The 21,087-nt window shown below is 33.9% G+C and overlaps 1 protein-coding gene across 1 annotated transcript in view; it reads left to right on the top strand.

The window, feature by feature from the left end:
* MAP3K15 (mitogen-activated protein kinase kinase kinase 15) overlaps nucleotides 1-21,087 on the top strand; it is a 131,415-nt gene that overhangs the window by 29,196 nt on the left and 81,132 nt on the right. Inside the window, exons 2-4 of the mRNA XM_044669206.1 lie at nucleotides 2,708-2,847; nucleotides 4,872-4,895; nucleotides 20,151-20,344. Of these exons, the coding sequence (XP_044525141.1) occupies nucleotides 2,708-2,847; nucleotides 4,872-4,895; nucleotides 20,151-20,344 (358 nt within the window). The remainder of the gene's footprint in view (nucleotides 1-2,707; nucleotides 2,848-4,871; nucleotides 4,896-20,150; nucleotides 20,345-21,087) is intronic.

Genomic DNA, 21,087 nt, shown 5'->3' with positions numbered 1-21,087 from the left:
CAAAGGTCATTTAAGTACTATTCGGCACAGTGGAGATTGGAGCTCACACTTTCTAACTTCCAAATGCCTAAGGGCACAGAGAAACACAAAAACTGCCCTAAAGGAGATCACCAATGAATGTATATTTCTATTATTGTCAGTGGCATTTATTCAACCAAATATGCCTTCTCTCTCAAAAACGGCTCTAATTTCAGTCATGTCCAATTCTTCATGACTCTATTTGGGGTTTTCTTGGCAAAGGTGCTGGAGTGCTTTGCCATTTCCTTCTCCAGCTTATTTTACAGAAGACGAAACTGAGGCAGTTCTAGTAGCCTGCTCTATGTTTTTTGAGCTCATATAATGAGAAAACAATATATTTTTCATTTTACTTAACACCTTTGAATTATAGCCTATCTGGGATGGGGTAGCTAGGTGGTACCATGAATAGATCTCCATTTTTTGAGTCAGGAAGATCTTAGTCCAAATATGAATTCAGGCAATTACTAGCTGCATGGTCCTGAGTTTGCCTCAGTTTCCACATCTTTAAAATGAGCTGGAAAAGGAAACGGCAAACATTCTAGCATCCTTATCAAGAAAACTCCTAATGGAGTCACAAAAAGTCAGATCCAGCTAAAAGGACTGAACAACAAAGATCTGGTGTAATTTATTGGCATAACTTGCTGAAGAGTTGATGAAATCCAGAGAGACTTCAGAGGGTGTGGGATAGGTTGAGTGTATTTGCAGGTATCACAAGTTAATGGTAGCCCAACCCTTGGCTTTTTAGCCACGTAAGCATTATAGAGTAATTCATAGGAACTAGAACATGAAAAGAGACATGAAGATCTATTAACTTAGATTTGTCCCCAGTTACTTTGTGTTTGATATGTATGTGTGTGCATATGTATGTATACATATTTATTTGTGTATATATTAATAATTTTTGGTTTTAGATATTGACCTTCATAAATTTCTTAAGTTACTGAAATTTGAAGGCTAATACACATATTATATATAACTGTTTTCTGCCCCCAACATACATATGCTACTTGTTTATCATAGACATTGTTTAGAAGACTTCTCTATTTCTCTACTCTAGATTTCATCTCTCCATGCTCATCATCCACCTAATGCAGGATGGAAAAGACTGATTACAAAGAATGTTGATTTTATTTTAGTTGCTACTAATTTTATCATGGGCAGGTAGGTCGCTGAATAGGTTGCCAAACCTGGAGTGAGAACCAGAATTCAAAAATGGCTTCAGATACTTCCTATCTATGCAGCCCTGGGCAAATCACTTAACCTTGTTTTTTCATCTGTAAAAATGAACTAGTGAAGGAAATAGCAAACTACTCCTGTATCTTTGCCAAGAAAACTCCAAATGGGGTCATGAAGAGTTGGACATGACTGAAATGACTGAACCATAACAAAAGTTTATCATAAAAAATTGTTGGCTCTGGGACAGCTAAGTAGCACAGTGTATAGAGTACCAGGTCTGGAGTCATGAGGACACTGGTTCAAATCTGGCCCTGGATACTTCGAGCTGTGTGACCCTGGGAAAGTCACTTAACTCTAATTGCTTAGTCTTTGTTGCTCTTATTAGAATTGATACTAACACAGAAGATGAAGGTTTTTAAGAAAAAATGTTGGCTTTATGAATACGGATGTTATACCAATCCTAGCAAATATGGTCCTTGCTATCAAGAAGTCGAGAATCTAATGAATAACGTTTAAGGCTTTTTTTAACAGTCCCAGTATTTGCAGGTTTGACCTCCCTGTTTCATTGGATTAATTTAGTATTATCTAAAATCCTGTTTTAATTGAAAATTTGTTAATATCCGCTCAAGGGGAATATGGACCAACAGAGAAGAAAAACCAGGGGGTGACTAATTTCTAGAGTGAAGTACATTTTGATTAGGTCTTAAAGTCCTGTGTTGATACCTTGGATTCTTTCGTAGAGATGTAAACATTTACTTTTTTCCCTTAAGGCAAGGTTTTGAGCATATTTTCCAACTGCTTTAAAGTTTATTACAGCCAGTATTTAATTGAATTCCCAAAAATAGAGGACAGATTTTCATTCCCACTTGTAAGTAAACATTAAAAATTAATTAGTATCTTTGAGTACCTGCTTCGTGATTAGAAGACTGCAAAAAAAAAAAGTTAAACCAGGAAGATTTGAGGTTGATTCCAGCTTCAGAGATTTACCAGCTAGATGTCTTTGGGTAAATCATTAAAAAAATATTTTTTTTCAGTTTTACCATCTATAAAATGCAAATGATAATAATAGAACCTACTTTTCAGGGTTGTTGTGAAGATCAAATGACATATATATATATGTATGTGTACATACACAAACACACACACACATATATATATATAGTAAAGCACTTTGCAATCTTAAAGCATTATAAAAGTCCTATTAATATTTTATTTTCATTACTCTAGTTAATATTGAGATTTGAACTAAATCATTTCTTAGCTCTACACAGCTCTTCTTGGCTCACAGCTGCAGTACAAATTGTAGTTCAGTGAGCACTAAGGAAAGGAATGGGAGAGTGTAAGCTTCCTTAAGGCAAGGACTGTTTCATTGTTTTTCTTGGTATCCACAGTGCCTGGCACAGACCTTGGCTCTTAATAAATGTTATTCAATTTATATTTATTGTCAATAAATTATATAACCTTTTCCCATGCTCTTCCTTCTCTTTACTTGACTTATTGCCAATAATTTTAGATGTTGCTGTGGTAGATATGAGTGACATTTCCAGACAGCCATCCCTCTTCTATCATCTTGGTGTACGAGAAAGCTTCGACATGGCCAATAATGTTATACTTTACCATGATATTGATGCAGATACTGCTCTCTCACTTAAGGTAAAGTAGGCTTTTCAGATCCATCTATGTAACATAGTTTAGGTGAATGAAATTCTGCTAAGGATTGTGATATTATAGTTGAGGAAGACCATGTGGAATAATATAGTTGTAAATTTGTTCCTGCAGTACCAGAGATTTGGCTTAGCAAAAAAAAGATTTGCCTTCTTATTGAGGATCTTTGCTATAAAGGTGTATTAGCATTGCCCCTGAATGAAGTTATTTTGGTGAAACTCAAAGCACTTTGTCGAATACAGATAATTATCTGAGAAATCATTTGTCATTTCTTGGCTCTTTAAGAACTATATAATGGCCTCCTGGATGTTCCACCAACAAGATACTCCATCTCTCAGCTCTGGTCATTTTCTCTGACTCCACATGCCTGGAATGCCCTCTCTCCTCCACTCTGACTTCTGACCTTCTTGGTTTCCCTTAAGTCCCAACAAAAATCTTACCTTCCATAGGAAGACTTCTCTGGTCTTTTTAAATTCAAGTGCATTCCTATTTATCTTGTATATAGCTTGCACTGTATATATTTGTTAACACATTGTGTTTCCCATTATTTTGTAAACTCCTTGAAAGCAGGCACTGTCTTTCCTCTTCTTTGTATGTCAAATGTTTAGTACAGTGTCTGGTACCTAGAGGAGTTTAATAACTGTTGATTGAATGATTAAAGTGTATGCAAATTTAACTTCTGGAACTTCAGGAACCTTCCACTTCCATTCTGCCTTCACTTAAATGGATGATTTACAGTTGAAGCCTCACCCACTTGAAATTACACCATCCCTTATATTTAGGAAAAAAAATAAATTTATGATTAACTTTAAAAAGAAAATGTATAATTTGTTCACTACTCAGAAGTTACTGAGAATTTAAAAAATATTCATGGTATATTTTACATACTAAGTAACCTAGTATAGTTGTAAACTTTCTAAATTTTAATGCCTAAGTAGACATGTCCCAGATCCAAATTATATTAATATACTGTTTATGTTACATCAATTAGGCAAATATATGTGACTATAACCAAAGAAACCAGTTAATTTCTGTACTTGTAATTCTACATTAGTTCCCAGGAAGGTTGAAGCATATTCAAATTAATCTAACTGGCTCCGATATGTAGACAGATTTGGATTTCATTAAAGATGTTAAATTTGTAGTTTGGTAGCTGTGGATTCAAGGGTGACATATTCTTTGTTGTCGTTTTCAATATAGGAAATCACGTGAATTTAATATAATTCATTCTCTGTTTCAATAGATAATTACTTAGCTGTGGAGTTTCATGAAAAGCTAAGTAACCTAGATAAAAAAAAAATAGAAGAGACCATTTTAAATGAACTGAGATGAGCTAATTGTGATACTAGAAATTTTTGCTAGTTTCTTCCTTCTAGTTTCCTCTTGGGGAACTAGAAATTTTGAGAAATCTGACTAGTGTTTCATAGAAATTTAGGAGGGAACATATGGAAATATGAGCTATTTACCACTTTTTATCCCCTCTAGACAAAGGTCGGTTTCCATACCTCTTAACTGATAAGCTTCAAGTGCTATGTAATCATTTTGCTAAATTAACTGGATAGTAGATATACATTGGTGAAGCACTCAGAATTCTAATATCTGATGCTTATAACCTACCTCCCAAGATCTTTTCTTCTTACGGAAGACTTACTCTCAGATGCTAAAAGTCAATTTGACATCAAAATGATCCTCCCTAGAGAGAAAAGGGTTATAAAATCAGAGACCCAAAAATTTGTAGGAAAAAAATGAAGGCAAAGGGTTAGGGGACCTTCTATTACTATAAATGACTACTTGTCAATTTGGTTCAAAAACTACACAACTAAGAATAAGAATATCCTAGCCAGAAAAAAGTACAATATTTACTGAGCCATATTATAAATTTTTAGGGAGTTTTGCAGTTATTGGCTTTTACTGCAGGTAGGTGAAATGTAATTATTGCCCTTATAAATTATTTTTATAATTAACTGTTTTCAGAAGCATGTCTTGATTTATTCTGTGTTCATTTCTTTCAGGATATGGTCACTCAAAAAAACACAGTAAGTATTAAGTCCTTAGATTTTTAGACTTGTCAATTGTAAAATAAAATGCAAAAATGTCCTTGAGTCTACTGCAGTGGAAATTTGAAGCCTTTCAATACAATACTATCCAATGTTTGAAGCTGTAGGAAGTAGTATCTTTCACTGGAAATGTGTAAAGAGTTTGTCAGAAATAAGATGGGTCAATGAGAACAGTCCTTATAAATGGTCCCCACATCAACTTCAGAGCATGCATAGGGGTGGTTTCTGGTTGACTTAACCATAGAGAGAAGTTTGGCAGCTGAGTCAGAATTGAGAATGCTTACCAAAGGTACTAATTGGATAAAGCATTTTCTTATTTTCCTCTTTGCCCAAGATAGAGGGAATACAGTGTCTCAGCCTTAGGGGGAAGCATGTTTTTCCCCTTTGTCATAGGTTTGAGCAGTTTCCTTTTGTAAAGGAATTTTTGTAAGCATTCTCAGTTCTATCGTGGCAGCAAATTAGAAAGGCTTCTCTTCTTCAAGTGGTAAGCAGACGAGAAACAAAGTCCTGCTCATTCTTTAAGTCCACTTAGGGCAGTGATTCCCAAAGTGGGTACCACCACCCCCTGGTGGGTGCTGCAGCGATCCAGGAGGCGGTGATGGCTACAGGTGCATTTATCTTTCCTATTAATTGCTATTAAATTTTTTAAAAATTAATTTCCAGGGGCGCTAAATAATATTTTTTCTGGAAAGGGGGCAGTAGGCCAAAAAAGTTTGGGAACCACAGACTTAGGGGAAGAATTCTTAGAATATGCTGTCCATGTTCCTATGGATTGGGCTCATTGACCAACCTTCTCCAGCTCCCAATAAAGAGAGATGGGGAGATTAGATAGTTTTATCTGCATATTATAACTTTAACGGGGAATTTTTTTTTAAGTTTCAAAATGATTTTAGGATCTCCTAAAGAGAAGGATCATTGCCCACTTCCATCTCCATACTGTCTTGCCTAACTGCTGCTTCCCCTGCTCTTCCAATAGTGTAATTGTTGTTTTCAGAATTAAAACTCTTCATATACTTAGACAAAAGAAAACCAATGTGTTGTAATGAAGAAAAGAAAATAATTGGATGAGGAGTCAGGATGGCTTGGGTTCTAATTCCAGGGCTTCCATTAATTGTGTTTCCTAGGAAAAGTTATGTAAACTCCCCAAGTTTAGTTTTTCTCATTATCAACAATGGAATTGTATTGTGTACTCCAGGGCCCCTTTTAGATCTAAAATTCTAAGTGAGTTGTACTAGGAAAAAGCAGAAGTTGGAAGTACATAGGAAAGAAGTATGAAAAACTTTTTTTTGAGTGGTAGTGTTTTTAAAGATCTCTAAAGACTATTATAGGAGCTGGTAGATAGCCCAGTGGATAGTGTCTTGGGCCTGGAGTCAAGAAGACCTGGATTCAAATGTGGCCTCAGGTATTTCCTAGCTGTGAGACCTTGGGCAAATCACTTAACCCCAATTGCCTAGTGCTTGCCACTTTTCTGTCTTAGAAATGATACTAAGACAGAATGTAAGGGTTATTAAAAATAAATAAAGATTATTGTAGGAACTTCTTGAATTTGACTGCTAGACATTTTGCTTTTGGATGGTCCTGTCCAATAGAGGGCTTAGATGTCACCCAATTCTCCTTAGACTTTTATTAATTCTAACTTTTCTTTCCCCTATTCTCTCACTCTACACATATAATTGCACATTCTCCTTCTAGCTATCATGTAGTTCCTGGAAAGTACATTTGGTAGATTTTAAGAGATTTTAAAAGGTTTGGGAAGTAATTTTTTTGCGTGTGATGTTTTTGTGTTGTCTCTGATTCCTATCCCCAGCTTTTGTCCATGTACTTTAAAGTGTCAAGATGGCTAAAGATATCTAGAAAAATTAAAGAATTTAAAATGATTATAAAGTTGGAAAACAGTATCCAAAAAGAAATTTGCAGTTATGGATTTGTGGCTCACAGGGTTAAAAAAAAACTGAATGAAGGATGCTTACTGACAACCTTTAGGTATGTGAAAAATTATAAGGAGGGTAGAAATTTGTCATTTTTCAATCTCTGGTAGGGCAGAACAAAGAAAAATGTGTTTAAGAGATTTAAGAGAAACAACATGACCTAAAGCAGAGGTGTCAAACTCATGGCAACACATGGCAAAACAATACAATGGGGGATGTGCCCAACCAAATTAAAATGTAATTAATTGATAATAATTTAACAAAATAAACAAAAGCATAATAAAACAAATAGAATTTCTAAAACACAAAATATAATATATGGTATATATTGTAGATAATATATTGTCATATATAATATGCATATATAAAGCAATATAAAATAAAATATAATGAATATAATTAAACATAAATAATATTAAATTTTAAAACAAAATATAATTATATATTTAATACAGTAGTGTCTAATATGATATATAACATGTTATTTTTGATATATAACATGTAATATCTTAAATATAATATAAAATGAATATAACAGAACATAAATAACATTACATTTTACAACTAAAACAATATACTGTACAGGAATCTTTATGTACCAATTGGAGAAGGCAGAATTAATGACCTTTATTTCTATTTGAGTTTGGCACCACTGGCTTGGTGGATAGAGTGCTATCTTCTGTGTCTGGAACCAGGATCTGGATTCAAGTTCTGTCTCTGAAATGTACTAACCATATGGCTTTGGAAAATCACTTTATATCTCAGTGTCCCCTGGCAACCCTTTTATGGTTATAAGTTATATAGCAGCTGCCAAAATACATTGATTGAGGAAGTTTCAGCAATGAGAATTCCCTGTACCAGTGAAATCAAAGGTCTTATCTCTAGAAAACAAAAACAAATCTCAAAAAAGAAAAACAAAAAACCTTGGTACAATATCTTGGTACAAAGAGTAGTTAAATATTAGGATACAGCATCAAGGTGTTCTGTGAACTTTCAGACAACCCTTGGACCTTTTGAGAATACTGGTCTGCTTGCTATCTCTCATTTGGATTAAATTTACCTAAATAGCAACAGAGAGTTGGAATAGATTATCTCCTGACTATTCTTCCAGCCTGATGAATTTATGATTCTTGAGTTAATTTAGACAATACTTTTTAAGCATATTAGGCTACTGGTATAAACTCATTATTGGTTAATAGTGCTAAAATTCTAGAGCTAAAAAGTATAGGTATAGGTATCCAGTGATGCCTACAAATTAGATGTTCTGTTAAGAACTTGGATGACCCAAATCAAATGCCAACAGTCAGCCATCTGAAATGGTTCATATAACCTGAAAAAAATGGAGGTGTCCTAATTTTGGGTGGGAGATGGCGTTTATTTAAAGTTCTTTATGATAACCACATAATATGCTATGTTCAGAAGAGGGTAGGGTAGGAGAAGGAAGGTATAAGAAGAGTGGAAAGATAGGAGGGGGCTAGGTTATGAAGGGCTTTGAACAGAAGATTATGTATTTGATCCTGGAAGTGATAGGGAATTCCTGGAATTGACTGAATGGGGAAGAAGGTGATATGGTCAGATCTGTGGTCAGGAAGATTAATCAGACATCTGAATGGTGGATGAATTAGATTTAGGGAGACTTAAGGCAGGCAGACCAACCAGCATGCAATAGTCAAAGCTTGAGGTGATGAGTACTAGATAGTGCAGTGGATAGAGTGCTGGGTCTGGAGTTAGGAAGACTCATCTTCAAGAGTTCAAAACTGGCCTCACACATTTACTAGCTATGTGACTCTGGACAAGTCACCTAACCTTGTTTGTCTCAGTTTCCTCATTTGGAAAATGAGCTGGAAAAGAAAATGGCAAATTACTGGGAAAAAAATGACAGAAAACACCAAAAGAAGCCATAAATGTTTGAAGTAACAGGGTGGTGGCGTGTCACAGTAGAGTAACTTTTGGAAGAATGATTTAGGTTGAAGGATGAGATCAGAAGCCGGATTTTAAAGAGTTATAAAGCAAGTGAGAAAGAAGGAAGGTGAGGCACCTATTGTAGGGAGACATCTCAAGGAATTTAGCCCCAGGACCTTCTGTATCTGAGCCTGGCTCTTAATCCACTGAGCTACATAGCTGCCCCCAAGGCATTTTACATTTTAATAGAGATGAAATTACATTTTAATAGAGAACACTACATGTAAAAAAAGGTCATATGATATGTGTGTAGGTGTGTGTATATATATATATATATATACACATATACACATATATATAGACATACATTCATACTATAAATGGAAGGTAACCTTAGAGGAAAGGCAATAGCAGTGGTAGTGGTGGCAAGTGTCCAGGATGTTCAGGGAGGACTAGTGGCTCTGCTGTGAGGGCTTGCCAGACCCTTTTCAGGGTTGCTTATCCACCAGGAAGCTGTAACATTCTCAACAGCCATACCTGATAAAACCACATCAGCACATGGGCTAAACCAGGTTGAAAGTCACTGACAGATCTTAAACCCATCAGTGAATTAGGAGAATGTCTACCTCAAGTGTGTGAAGACTTCCCTCAGTGGAAGGGAAGAGGACAATTTGCTCCAAAGGTCATGAAGGTGGCCGAAGCAAGAAATGTGGAGTGTTTAGAGCTTGGTCAGACACGGAAGACTCCAAGGTTATCTTTTGCATCTGAGTCATTGATTGTTATCCTGGCTTGTGTCTTGCCACTGGAGTTGAATGACTGGAAAAAAGAATGAGGCTGTTGAGTTTGTACAACTCTGCCCCACTTAAATCCAATCCATTTGGCCATTGTTCCGCAAAGGACAAACAGCAACAATGGTGATAGAGCATGATGGAGCATGTGTGGAGGAGGGAGACTGGGAAAGGCCCCTTGTAGAGGTGGGACTTGAGCAGAGTCTTCTTAAAGGAAGGTAGGAAATCCAGAAAGAGAAAGAGTAAAGAAGAAAACATTAAAGGCATGGTATAGATGGCAGGACATAGATTATTTTATATGAAAAACAAGTCCAGAATCCCCAGATTGTAGAGTGCATAAAGAAGAAGAAAAGTAAAAGACTAGAAAGGTAGGAAGGGGACACATTTGTGAGAAATTTTAAAAGCCAAAGAAATGATTTTACATTTGCTCCTGGAAATAATAGGGAGGTGTAGAAGAGTTTGTTGGTGGAGGGAATGAAGTGGCCAGTCATAGAAATGGTACTGAATGGTATTCAAAATTCTCTGAATTCACTCCACCAACACAGACCCTAACTCTTCCTAAACTTTAATAGATAATTTAATGATTTTCTGTGGCTAGAAATAATTTATTACCTAGTGGTCTTCTTCCTAACCATACTTAACTTCTCATACTCAAATCTAGTTTCTGAATATAGATTCACAGAATGTCACTGAATCCCTGTTCAAAACTTTTTGCCTGTTAAAGTTTATGATTTGCTGACATAGTGTACAGAAATTTAGTTACTCTAATCTTCTTCCAAGTCATCCTCCATCCCCATGCCCTGACAAAGCATCAGAGCAGGAATAAAGAAGATTATTGATAAATACTATGGCATAAAATGAGAGAATTATCAAAACTCAACTATCTTTTCTTGCCTTTATTTTCAGTTTATAATTCTTAATAAAGGTACCAAAACAAAGCTGTGAAAAAATACATACACAAATATGCTTGTATACATGTGTGTTTGTTTATATATGTGTGTATACACACACACAGAATATACATGTATTCAAAGAGGCACAATTCATTTATATTTTTTCAAAATATAAATAATCTTTTGATTGCTATGGTCACAATTTAGGTCATAATTCAGCATTTTTGACTCTTTAAGTATTATGCCAGTTTAAATTGAATTCATAAATGTAATTCTTGAACTTAGTCATATTTAAATATAGAATATTTATTTTAAATTTTCATTGATTACTTTAAAGAGTTTATTTCTTTTCATGCTATTTAAAAATACGTTAGAATTACATAATAAAAAAGTTTTAGAAATATTAAGGTATTTGACATGTTTTCTACACTAGACATGTTTTCATAAAGAAAAACCATTGATGGTAAATACTCCTGGGCTGAGGAATATAGCCCTCAATTACAGGCATAGAATAAAATTGGAATTTAAATGGAACCTGGCACTTGAGTACCTTCAAGGTAAACCTAATAAACAGAGCATCTGCCCCAGGTTTTGTAGCAATGCCTGGTGGGGGTTTTACAGCCCATGACAAAATCTTCAGATAAGTGAGTGATTTTTATCTGACTCTTCAAGAGCCAGTGGTTAAAATTGTGCTTGGCCTGATTTTTCCATACGTCATGCCCTAAATCCAGGGTGTAAACTTACCTTTTAAGCCTGGGAATTATTAGGAAATATTAGGTCCCTAGTTCTCTGACACTTCACTTAGATTTGAGAGAATATGATTTCTATGACCCATAGTCAGTGGACATTAAGTAGATTTGATTCTTCTTTACTGTCCCTTTTTAGCCTAGGGATCTGTAAAAATAAATTTCATGTTTCAACCCTGTAAGTGCCCTTAGAAACCTGCTATTATTATAATTGTTTAATTATAGCAATACCTAGGGATGGTAGGTATCACAATGAATAGAGCACTAGGCCTGGAGTCAGGAGGTTCTAGGTTCAAATCTTCCTAGCTGTGTGATGCTGGGCATCCCAACTGTCTACTAAAACAGAAGGTAATGTTAAAAAACAAACAAACAAACAAAACCTATGGCAATACCTATCAAGTCTAGTCATTTGCTCATTAAAGAAATGAGTGCCTCTTATTTGTAGCAAACTGGGCTAGATATTGAAGGAAAAAGATTTTTAAAATGCTAGGCCCTAGGTTTAAGGGGTTGGCATTCTATATGGTTAGGTTAGAATAAGATAAATATAGAATTAAATATAAAACAAGTTATGGAGTAATTGGGAATACTAGAGGGAAATCTAGTGTTCTGGGGAGAACAGTTGGAAGAACTTTGAGAAAGAAAAAGAACATTTGTGGCTGGGAAGATTGGATGGAAGAGATGTGATTCCTAAGCTGGGACTTGAAGGGTAAAAGGATTCTGACAGCTTTAGATGATCAAAGAATGCATTTCAAATATGGGAGATAATCTGTGTGAATGTACAAGGTTGAGGAGGAAGAAGATGGCAGAAGGAGATTGGGAAATAGCTAGTAGTAACTAGAACATACAGTACTTGTGAAGGGGACTAATAGGAAATAAGGATAAAAAGGAGGAAGGTTGTGGGAACCTTTAATTTCACTGTATGGAGTTTGGATTTTATGCAATTGACTGTAGGGGAGCCCCTTAAGGATTTTGAATTGAGTGACATGGTCAAACTTTGCACCGAGGAGAATAGTGATTGTGGAAGTTAGGTGAAAAATACCTAGAAAGGGAAGAGAAGAAAAGGAATTTGAGAGATGTTTTGGAAGTAAAAATTAACAATTTTGGGGCATGAAAGATTAGTGAAAGGGAAGAAGCAAGACAATACCAGCAACAGAAGTGGAGAATCAGTGAGGGAGGGAAGATTTAAAAAGGAAGACGGTGGACTTAAGTTGGACATCTAGATGTATAAGTCTAATAGTTAAATGGAGTTAAAAAAAACACATGAAATTAAGGGGAGAAATGATTAAATTACAGTTATGGCAGTCATCTAGCTAAAAGCAATACTTGAACTCAGGGGTGCTTATGAGGTCACTGAGGAAAGAGAGAGAGAGAGAGAGAATGAGAGAATGAGAGAGAGAGAGAGAGAGAGAGAGAGAGAGAGAGAGAGAGGGGAGGGGAGAGGAAGGGAGGGGAAAGGAGAGGAGAGGAGAGGAGAGGAGAGGAAGACAAGGTGATCCACATTGTTGAGTAAAGGTTCTTAAGTTTTTTGTGTGCATCATGGGCTCCTTTGACAATCTGGTAAAGTTTATGCACCCATTCTCAGAATAATATTTTTAAATGTATAAAATAAAATATATAGAATTAAAAAGGAATTTGATTCCATTGAAATACTGTTACTAAAATATTTTTTATATCCAAGTTCACGGGTACCCTGAAACCTATCTTTGGTACAGGAGCCTAAATTTAAAAATTCCTGGTTTAGAGCTTGATTTCAAGTGAGTAGAAATCATCTTTGACATTCTCTCAAGTCAACAAATTCAGTTAAGTATTTATAAAGTGTTTGTTCTGCATAGAATACTTTGCTAGGTACGAGGCAAGAGAGGGAATGATTAAATAAGATGATCCCTGCTTATATGAAGTTTTTACTCCTAGGAGGGAGATGCAGTCCAAACACACAGCTGTGATACAAATAGACCATGGGAAGGGTAGAAGAGAGGCAGACTAAATTTCCTATGAGATCCAATAAATAAGAGATTATATTCAACAGCAGGGAGACTCGTGGAAAGCTTTGTGGAAAAGGTCACATTTAAACTAGAATTTGAAGGATGGGTAGGGTTTCAAGACATAGAAGACCTCTTTCTCTCTTATGATGTAACCTGATCTTGTTCATGGTGGATCTCATCTGTATGAGAAGGAAAAGGATTCAAGATAAGCAAAACACACATCTGTTTTTCTCTCTTTGAAAAGATTGGTGAATTTCTCTCTTTATACCCTGCCTGAATCTATAAAGTGGGGGCCAGAATTTCAAATAATATGGCCACATATGCTATCATTGCATAGTGCAGAAATAGTATGTTATTTACTGGATAGGTTGTATTCTACCAAAAAAATATGATATTGAAAATGATATCTTTGTATGTATTTATTTTCCATGATTGTGCCATCTTAATAATCTCTTTGGTGTGTTTCTGTTTGTATTTGTATATGCTTGTGGTCTTCCTCCTCTTTTTGCTCTCTTTCAATCTGGAGTAGGCTGAAGGTGCCAACCACAAAATTTTCCTTCCTGTTTCTGTACCTCCTGAATACCACAGTGATAGTATGAAAAAAGTATGTATTCCACTTATTCCTGCTGACTGATTAAAACTCTTTTGCTGCATGATGCAGCCGTTTTTGGTTATATAATTATTCTGTGACAATAAGCATGGTTGAAGCATGTGCATGTTTGAAGCATCGAAGGTTTGTTTCTGCAGAAATTTAATGTGAAAACTTATGATATGAAATACTAAACCTATGAGGTCCTGCTGGAAGATGTCTTTCAATTCTTATTGAATGTCCCACATAAAAAAATGATAATTATTTTATAGTTACATAATTTTATATTTAGAGTTTTCACAATTATAGTAGGCTAAAATCTCTTATTTTGTATTTATAATTATATGTATTTATAATTATATGTACATTTTATATATATCACATATATACATATATAATTATACATTTTAATTTGGAGCTTTGGGAGTTTTTGTAAGTATTTGATGACTAAATCTAATAGAATATTATGAGTAGTGTCTTTGATTACCTTGGGGGTTCACAAGATATTTTTGTTTTTGTTGAAAAGGGATTGAGGAATAAAAAATATTGGCTATCACTGGACTCCTTGATATTTAAGAGTGCTTTCAACACTAAGGAATTCTGATATCTGTGATGGTCCTTTTTTCCAAGTAGATAATACCTCAAAATAGTTAAATGGCTTTTAAAATTTTATCTTAAACAGATCATGCCTTTCACTTAAAAAAACAAACTATTTGATGATGAACTTAATTATTAACAAATATAAATATTTTAATATACAAAGAAGACACAAAAAAGCTTTTATATAATCTTTGGTTATGTATAGCTTATTTAAAAGTATATATTAAATTTAACATGGTAGTAACAAAAATTGGCCAAGTTTATGTCCTCTTCCAACATTAAAAATTTTTTTAATATATTAAAATTTTTCTTCTGCATATTTTAAATTTCTTTTTTGCATCTCTATCATTATATACTAATTCAAACTCCTTTACTATCTAATAGAATGATATTTTAAATTTAATTTTTTATGATCTGAAACTATTGTTTGTATTAGTGGTGAATCTTATTACAGCATTAAACAAATAGGCAAGATAATATAGAGATTGCTGCAATAAAGCCATGACTTTAATATTTAACAAAACAAAATAAAGACAATCACACTTATCTTAATGATGTGAATTGTTTACAAAATATGTTCTCTTGACTACCTAGAGAAAGAATTAAATCTTCCAAGTTTACACAGTCTAATAATTATCAAAGAATCCAATTTCCTTTCTTCATAGTTGATTTTATCACTATATTGAGTAGCAATTTATTTTGTTATTATACCATTTTAATTCATTTTCTTAAGAATTTTTATAGACTATCTTCTGAGTTTTTCAGCATGATTTATTGTCATGGGGTTTAAATGCTTTTTATCTTGCCTTATAAATACTATTAACAAATTATAGCATTTGTACAGGAAATACAAAATATTTCATGAATTCTCTTATGATGATCATTTTTTCTTGGATTGGTATTCAAGTAATACTTTACAAGCAGGCTGTATTGAGCAAAAAACTTAAAAACATGTTCTTCCTTCTCCTCTGACCTGTCCTACAATATCAAACTGAGAAATAAGTTCAGGATATTGCTAAGATAAATCCTTTTGTAAACATTTTACTTACCCAAACAAATCAGTTATAAATCTTGAGCTTGCATTGACATGTTTTGCCACCTGCCACTAGCCAGAAATAAAAATCAGAGATCATATCACTTGGCCGTGTTGGGCAGTATTTCCATTTTGGCACCATTGAGTCCTTGGCATTCTTGCAGGGAGATCTGAAACAGCTAGTTGGAATTTACTCCTAATTGAAGGGGACATTCCAGATGGGAAATCTAGTTTATTTGCTCATTTAATAGTGTAAAAGCCCAAAGAAAATGGGAAGAAATGCTTTACAATACGATCCTTTATTTGGCTAATGTTTATGAATAGGAATGGCATTTTTGTATTTCATGATTTGCTTTTAATGATAGACTCAACCTTACTGAGCTCTGCCATTTTGATTTTAGGATTAGTCTTATTGGAGTCTATGAGTTATAATTAACTGTGACTTAATATTGCATACCTTTTTATTAGCAAAATCATATGCTTCAAAATTTAGCTAGGTTTTAGCTCTGACTTAACATGACACTTTCCCTGTTATTGAGTTATTTTGTAGATGGCAATGGCTATGTAAACTTTTGCATCAGTAATTGAAAAATTTATATGACAATGTCCTCACCCTGTCATTTTTTTCATGGTTACATAAGTATATTAATACATTTAGAGATTCATCCACAATCCTTGTCTTTTTTAATCAATTTAACATAGTTTTAATTGGCTAAATACTTTTGAAGCATTTAAATAATCAAAATGTCTCTTTAGATATCATTATACATGAGTATACTAACTAGAATAATAAATATTTTCTTGATCTAAATTCTGTAACCTTTAAATTTTGCCATAACCTTCGACCCTGACCCACAAATTTAGATGTGTAATCTGTAATTTTAAGATATTTAGATTCTCTTAAGTCCCTAGTAGCAAAGTTATCATTTATAAAGCGTCTGTGTCTTCTTTATTTCTTTGCTGCTATTTGTTTTTCTGAAGATTTTTGTTTTTATATTTCCTTAAAAATTTTAGACTATTTCTCTACTTCTCTACCCATCACTTTACTAAAGCCCTTTAAGACAATGTTAATGGATCTTCACATTTTCAAGGCTGTTTTTTCCATTTTTATTTTTTCTGGGTTCTACATGTATCATAATGCAAAACATATTTATATATTATTCATTTTTGTGAATAATCTTATGAAACCTAATCATATGCCCATATAAACAAGTGATAAATCACATGTTTTCATCTACATTTTTACTCCAACAGTTCTTCCCCTGGAGGTGGACAGCTTTCTTTTTCATAAATCCCTCAAACTTGTCCTGGATCATTGTATTGCTATTAGTAGCAAAGTTTATCACATTTGATCACACCACAATATTTCGGTTACTGTGCATAATGTTCTCCTGTTTCTGCTTATTTCACTCTGCATCAGTTCATGTAAGTCCAGTTCTTTCTGAAATCCTCCTGTTCATCATTACTTATAGCACAATAGTATTCCATCACCATCATACATCACAATTTTTTCAACCATTCCCCATTTGAGGGACATCCCTTTAGTATCAAATTCTTTGCCACCACAAAAAGCACAGCTTTAAATATTTTTGTACAGAGGTTCTCTCACATGAAGGCTGTGGTTTTTGAAAAGGTTTATATTTTTTCCTCTGCCCAAAGAACCTTTTGAAGAGCCATTCCTTCTTCCTTAGATTATTTCTTCATGATTTCTATTCTTGTCTTGTTATCTACATTCCTTTGAAAATTGTTTTGGATATGTTAAAACGGGAAAATTCATTTCCCAAAGCATTACTTTGAAGCTATTATTAGGAAACACCTATCACCTGATTTGTGAATATGAGTTTCTAAATCTTCTACTTTTTAGTTTTAGCCAGCCTCTTAGACTTCTAGGTGACAAAGTGAATAATATGTGGACCTAAGGTCAGGTAGTTATTATTATTGAGTTATTTCAATTGTATCTGACTTTTTATTGGGCCATTTTGGAGTTTCCTTGACAAAGATACTAGAGTGGTTTATCATTTCCTTCTCTAGCTTATTTTTACAGGTGAGGAAACTGAGGCAGACAAGGTTAAGTGACTTGATCAAGCTCATACAGCTAGTAAGTGTCCACAGTTGGATTTCAACTCTTGGTTTTCCCAACTCCAGGCCATACAATGTGCCACCTCACTGCCCAGAATTAGGGAAACCTTGGTTCAAATCCTACCTTGGACACTTAATTTAGCTGTGTCACCCTAGATGCATCATGTATCCTCTTTATACCTCAATTTCTTCATCTATGAAATGGAGGAATTGTACTTGATGACCTTTAAGATTCCTTCTAGCTCTAAATCTATGATCCTATGATTCTCTCTTTGATTTGGCTTTTGAAGACTTTAACAGTGATAGTTCTGGGTTAGGTTGATACTGTGGAATCCAAGATCTTTTGATTGTTTCACTGCTGTTAGCATTGTTATTGATTCTGACTGTACTGAGGATGAGTAAGAGTGCAAGTGAATACAGGTTCTGCTTCTTCTTCATTGTATCCTAGATACTGACTGTTATCCTTCTGAGACTTAGGTTCACTGACCCTTCTATTTTTAGTCCTTTTTACTTCATTCTTTCCTAGGTGGCTATATTCTATTATGAGTGTTTTTAGAGAGTATTTTTAGGAAGGATGGAAAAATCGAGAAAGCATATTTTAAGACAAATTTTAGAACAGTAGCAATTTCAGCCAATTACTATTCTTTCTAGAAATAAAATGTATCAAATGCCCTCAAACCTTTCTGATAGTGTTTTAGATACTATCCTTAATATATATTGCAAGAAAGATGGAAAACCAGAAAAGAAACATCAAGTAATGGTCTTCATAAAGCTAAACCAGCTAAATTGTGTACTTTCATGTAAGTTGATATTTTGTAAAAGTTAATATATAAAGGTTTTAAAAACAAATAGTTGATGTTAGAAAATATTCCATGTGACCTTAGTTTATTTATATTTTAAGACACTGAAGTTCTGCAAGCTTTCTCTAGTATTTATATATTATATATAAATATATACATATTTTACATATGTATATATTTTAAAGTTCTTAATTTTTTTATTCTGAGAAGATGCATTCGTTCTAAGGGTCAGTTTGTGTGGTGGTAAAGCATTTACTTAATTCATCTCAGTTAAGTTTTAAAAAATCAATAAAAAAACAAATTTAGCCAAATTTGATTTATTAAGGTGGAAATGGAGATGAACTACAAAGCTAAAAGAATTTCTAAAATTTCAATGCAGTAGATTTAATTTAACATAAACAATACATTTAAATTTGGGAGAGATAAGGATAACCATTCCCCAAATCATCCTTAAAATTCTTAAGAATTAATTTAATGCATATGAAGTTTATATTTCAAACTTGATGTTCTGATAATAAATATATTCTTGCACTTGAGAATTATGTACTTCAGTGGCATCAAATGCAAATGGAACTAGATACATAAGATACATAATACATAAGGATCCTTGGAGATGCAATTATTGTCTTAGTTTTTAAATGTAATGTTATCTTTATTGTATTTTTATTTATTTTGTTAGTATTTCTCCAATTACATTTTAATCTGATTCCTTTCGTGAAGCGTTCGACACCTCTGATGTAATGCAGTAGAAGTTTTAAAGGTAGATTTTCTGTAATCATTCAAAGTATTCATGCAATTGTGTGTACTCACTAGAGTCTGCATCCCATGAACACAGAGTGTCCCCAAAGTTTTAGTGCAGTTTTAAGCTAAGTTTAGCACTATTAAGCACTGATTTACAGTAGTGCTCTCATTATAAATGTTATCTTACCTGCTTTGATAGAGTGGCAGGGTGCTAACTACAAATAAGATTTGTTCATTCCTTAAAGCAGGCTAAGCAGGATATCAACTTGGCAACTTACATTTATTAGGTTAGTTTGGTTTATTTCCTTTTAAATGAAAGTTTAGTTCCATTTATATATATATATATATATATATATAATATATATGCAATAATGCGACCTTTTGGCTTAAAAGACATCAAAGTAAGTGACTGAGAAGTCTTAGGTCACATACTGGCAGGTTTAGCATTTTAAATCAAGTAGATATAATGATCTAAACCTTTCATTTCTAAAAATTTCATAGTCTAAACTCTATGAAATAAGGTTTTGTGTTTATGTTTTATACTTTACCTTTGAAATTAGTAGCTATTCAGTAATGCTATTTTTATTGTCCCTGCTTAGAGCCATTTGCGGTTTTCTATCTAGCTCATTCTCCCCAACTACCATTTTGAGCCATGTCTCCACTTCTGTTGGTGGCACTCACTGGAAATTTTTTTTGTCTTTCTTCTAGGCATCTAGTGGGAATTATTATTTCATCCCTTACATTGTAACACCTTCTGCTGATTATTTTTGCTGTGAAAGTGATGCCCAGCGGANTATATATAATATATATGCAATAATGCGACCTTTTGGCTTAAAAGACATCAAAGTAAGTGACTGAGAAGTCTTAGGTCACATACTGGCAGGTTTAGCATTTTAAATCAAGTAGATATAATGATCTAAACCTTTCATTTCTAAAAATTTCATAGTCTAAACTCTATGAAATAAGGTTTTGTGTTTATGTTTTATACTTTACCTTTGAAATTAGTAGCTATTCAGTAATGCTATTTTTATTGTCCCTGCTTAGAGCCATTTGCGGTTTTCTATCTAGCTCATTCTCCCCAACTACCATTTTGAGCCATGTCTCCACTTCTGTTGGTGGCACTCACTGGAAATTTTTTTTGTCTTTCTTCTAGGCATCTAGTGGGAATTATTATTTCATCCCTTACATTGTAACACCTTCTGCTGATTATTTTTGCTGTGAAAGTGATGCCCAGCGGAGAGCCTCAGAGTACATGCAGCCCAATTGGGACAACCTCCTTGGCCCACTGTGTGTTCCTCTGATGGACAGATTTATCAGTCTTCTCAAGGACATCCATGTTACCTCATGGTAATTCTCTTCTTTCTCTTTTATTGGCATTTGAGATTCTCTTGTGGAAGGGGCAGGAGACTGGGACAGAATGCAACCAGCATTTATTAAGTTCCTACGATGTGCCAGTAAGTGCTTTACAGATTTTATCTCATCAAGATAAGGAGGAGCTCATATGGATGGTGAAACTTCAGTTAATCAGACTACTCAGCAAAGAATGGTAAATTAAAATTTTCAGTTTGCTGTTTCAGCAGTTATTGAACATCTTCCTGGAATGTTTTTGGTAGCAAGAAGAGTGAGGCAATGTAGGTATATCAGCATTTAGTGTTGGTGTAGGAGTGATCTGGGATTCTACCAGTTTGGTCCTGACACCACATCTTCCAAGTAACCTTTGACAATTCACTTAAATATTCTCTGCTTCTCCCATCTTTAAATATTAATATTAAATTTGGACAAAATTATATCTCTCCTTGGAGATAAGAAATTTTGAAGGATTTCAGAGTCATTCTGAATATGAGAAAGAACAGTACTGTGATTATAGGAAGTATAAAGATTGTGCAGAAATGGTTATGATCTCATACTGTAACTTTGAAATTTAATTTATCTTACAAAATATCCACAATATTGTTTTTTGTGTGTTTTTTCTCCTGTTTTTGCTTGTAATTTGTCTCATATGGAGTATAAAAGTAGAACATGGGCAAAAGATTCTGATAATTTGGTACTCTAGTCAAATTATGAAGGATTATCTCTATAAGTTATGTCAC

The sequence above is a fragment of the Gracilinanus agilis genome, chromosome 3 (genome assembly GCF_016433145.1).
Source record: "Gracilinanus agilis isolate LMUSP501 chromosome 3, AgileGrace, whole genome shotgun sequence".
Lineage (NCBI taxonomy): Eukaryota > Metazoa > Chordata > Mammalia > Didelphimorphia > Didelphidae > Gracilinanus > Gracilinanus agilis.
The sequence above is the reverse complement of the archived record's forward strand: the minus strand, read 5'-3'. Positions and strand labels throughout refer to the sequence as shown.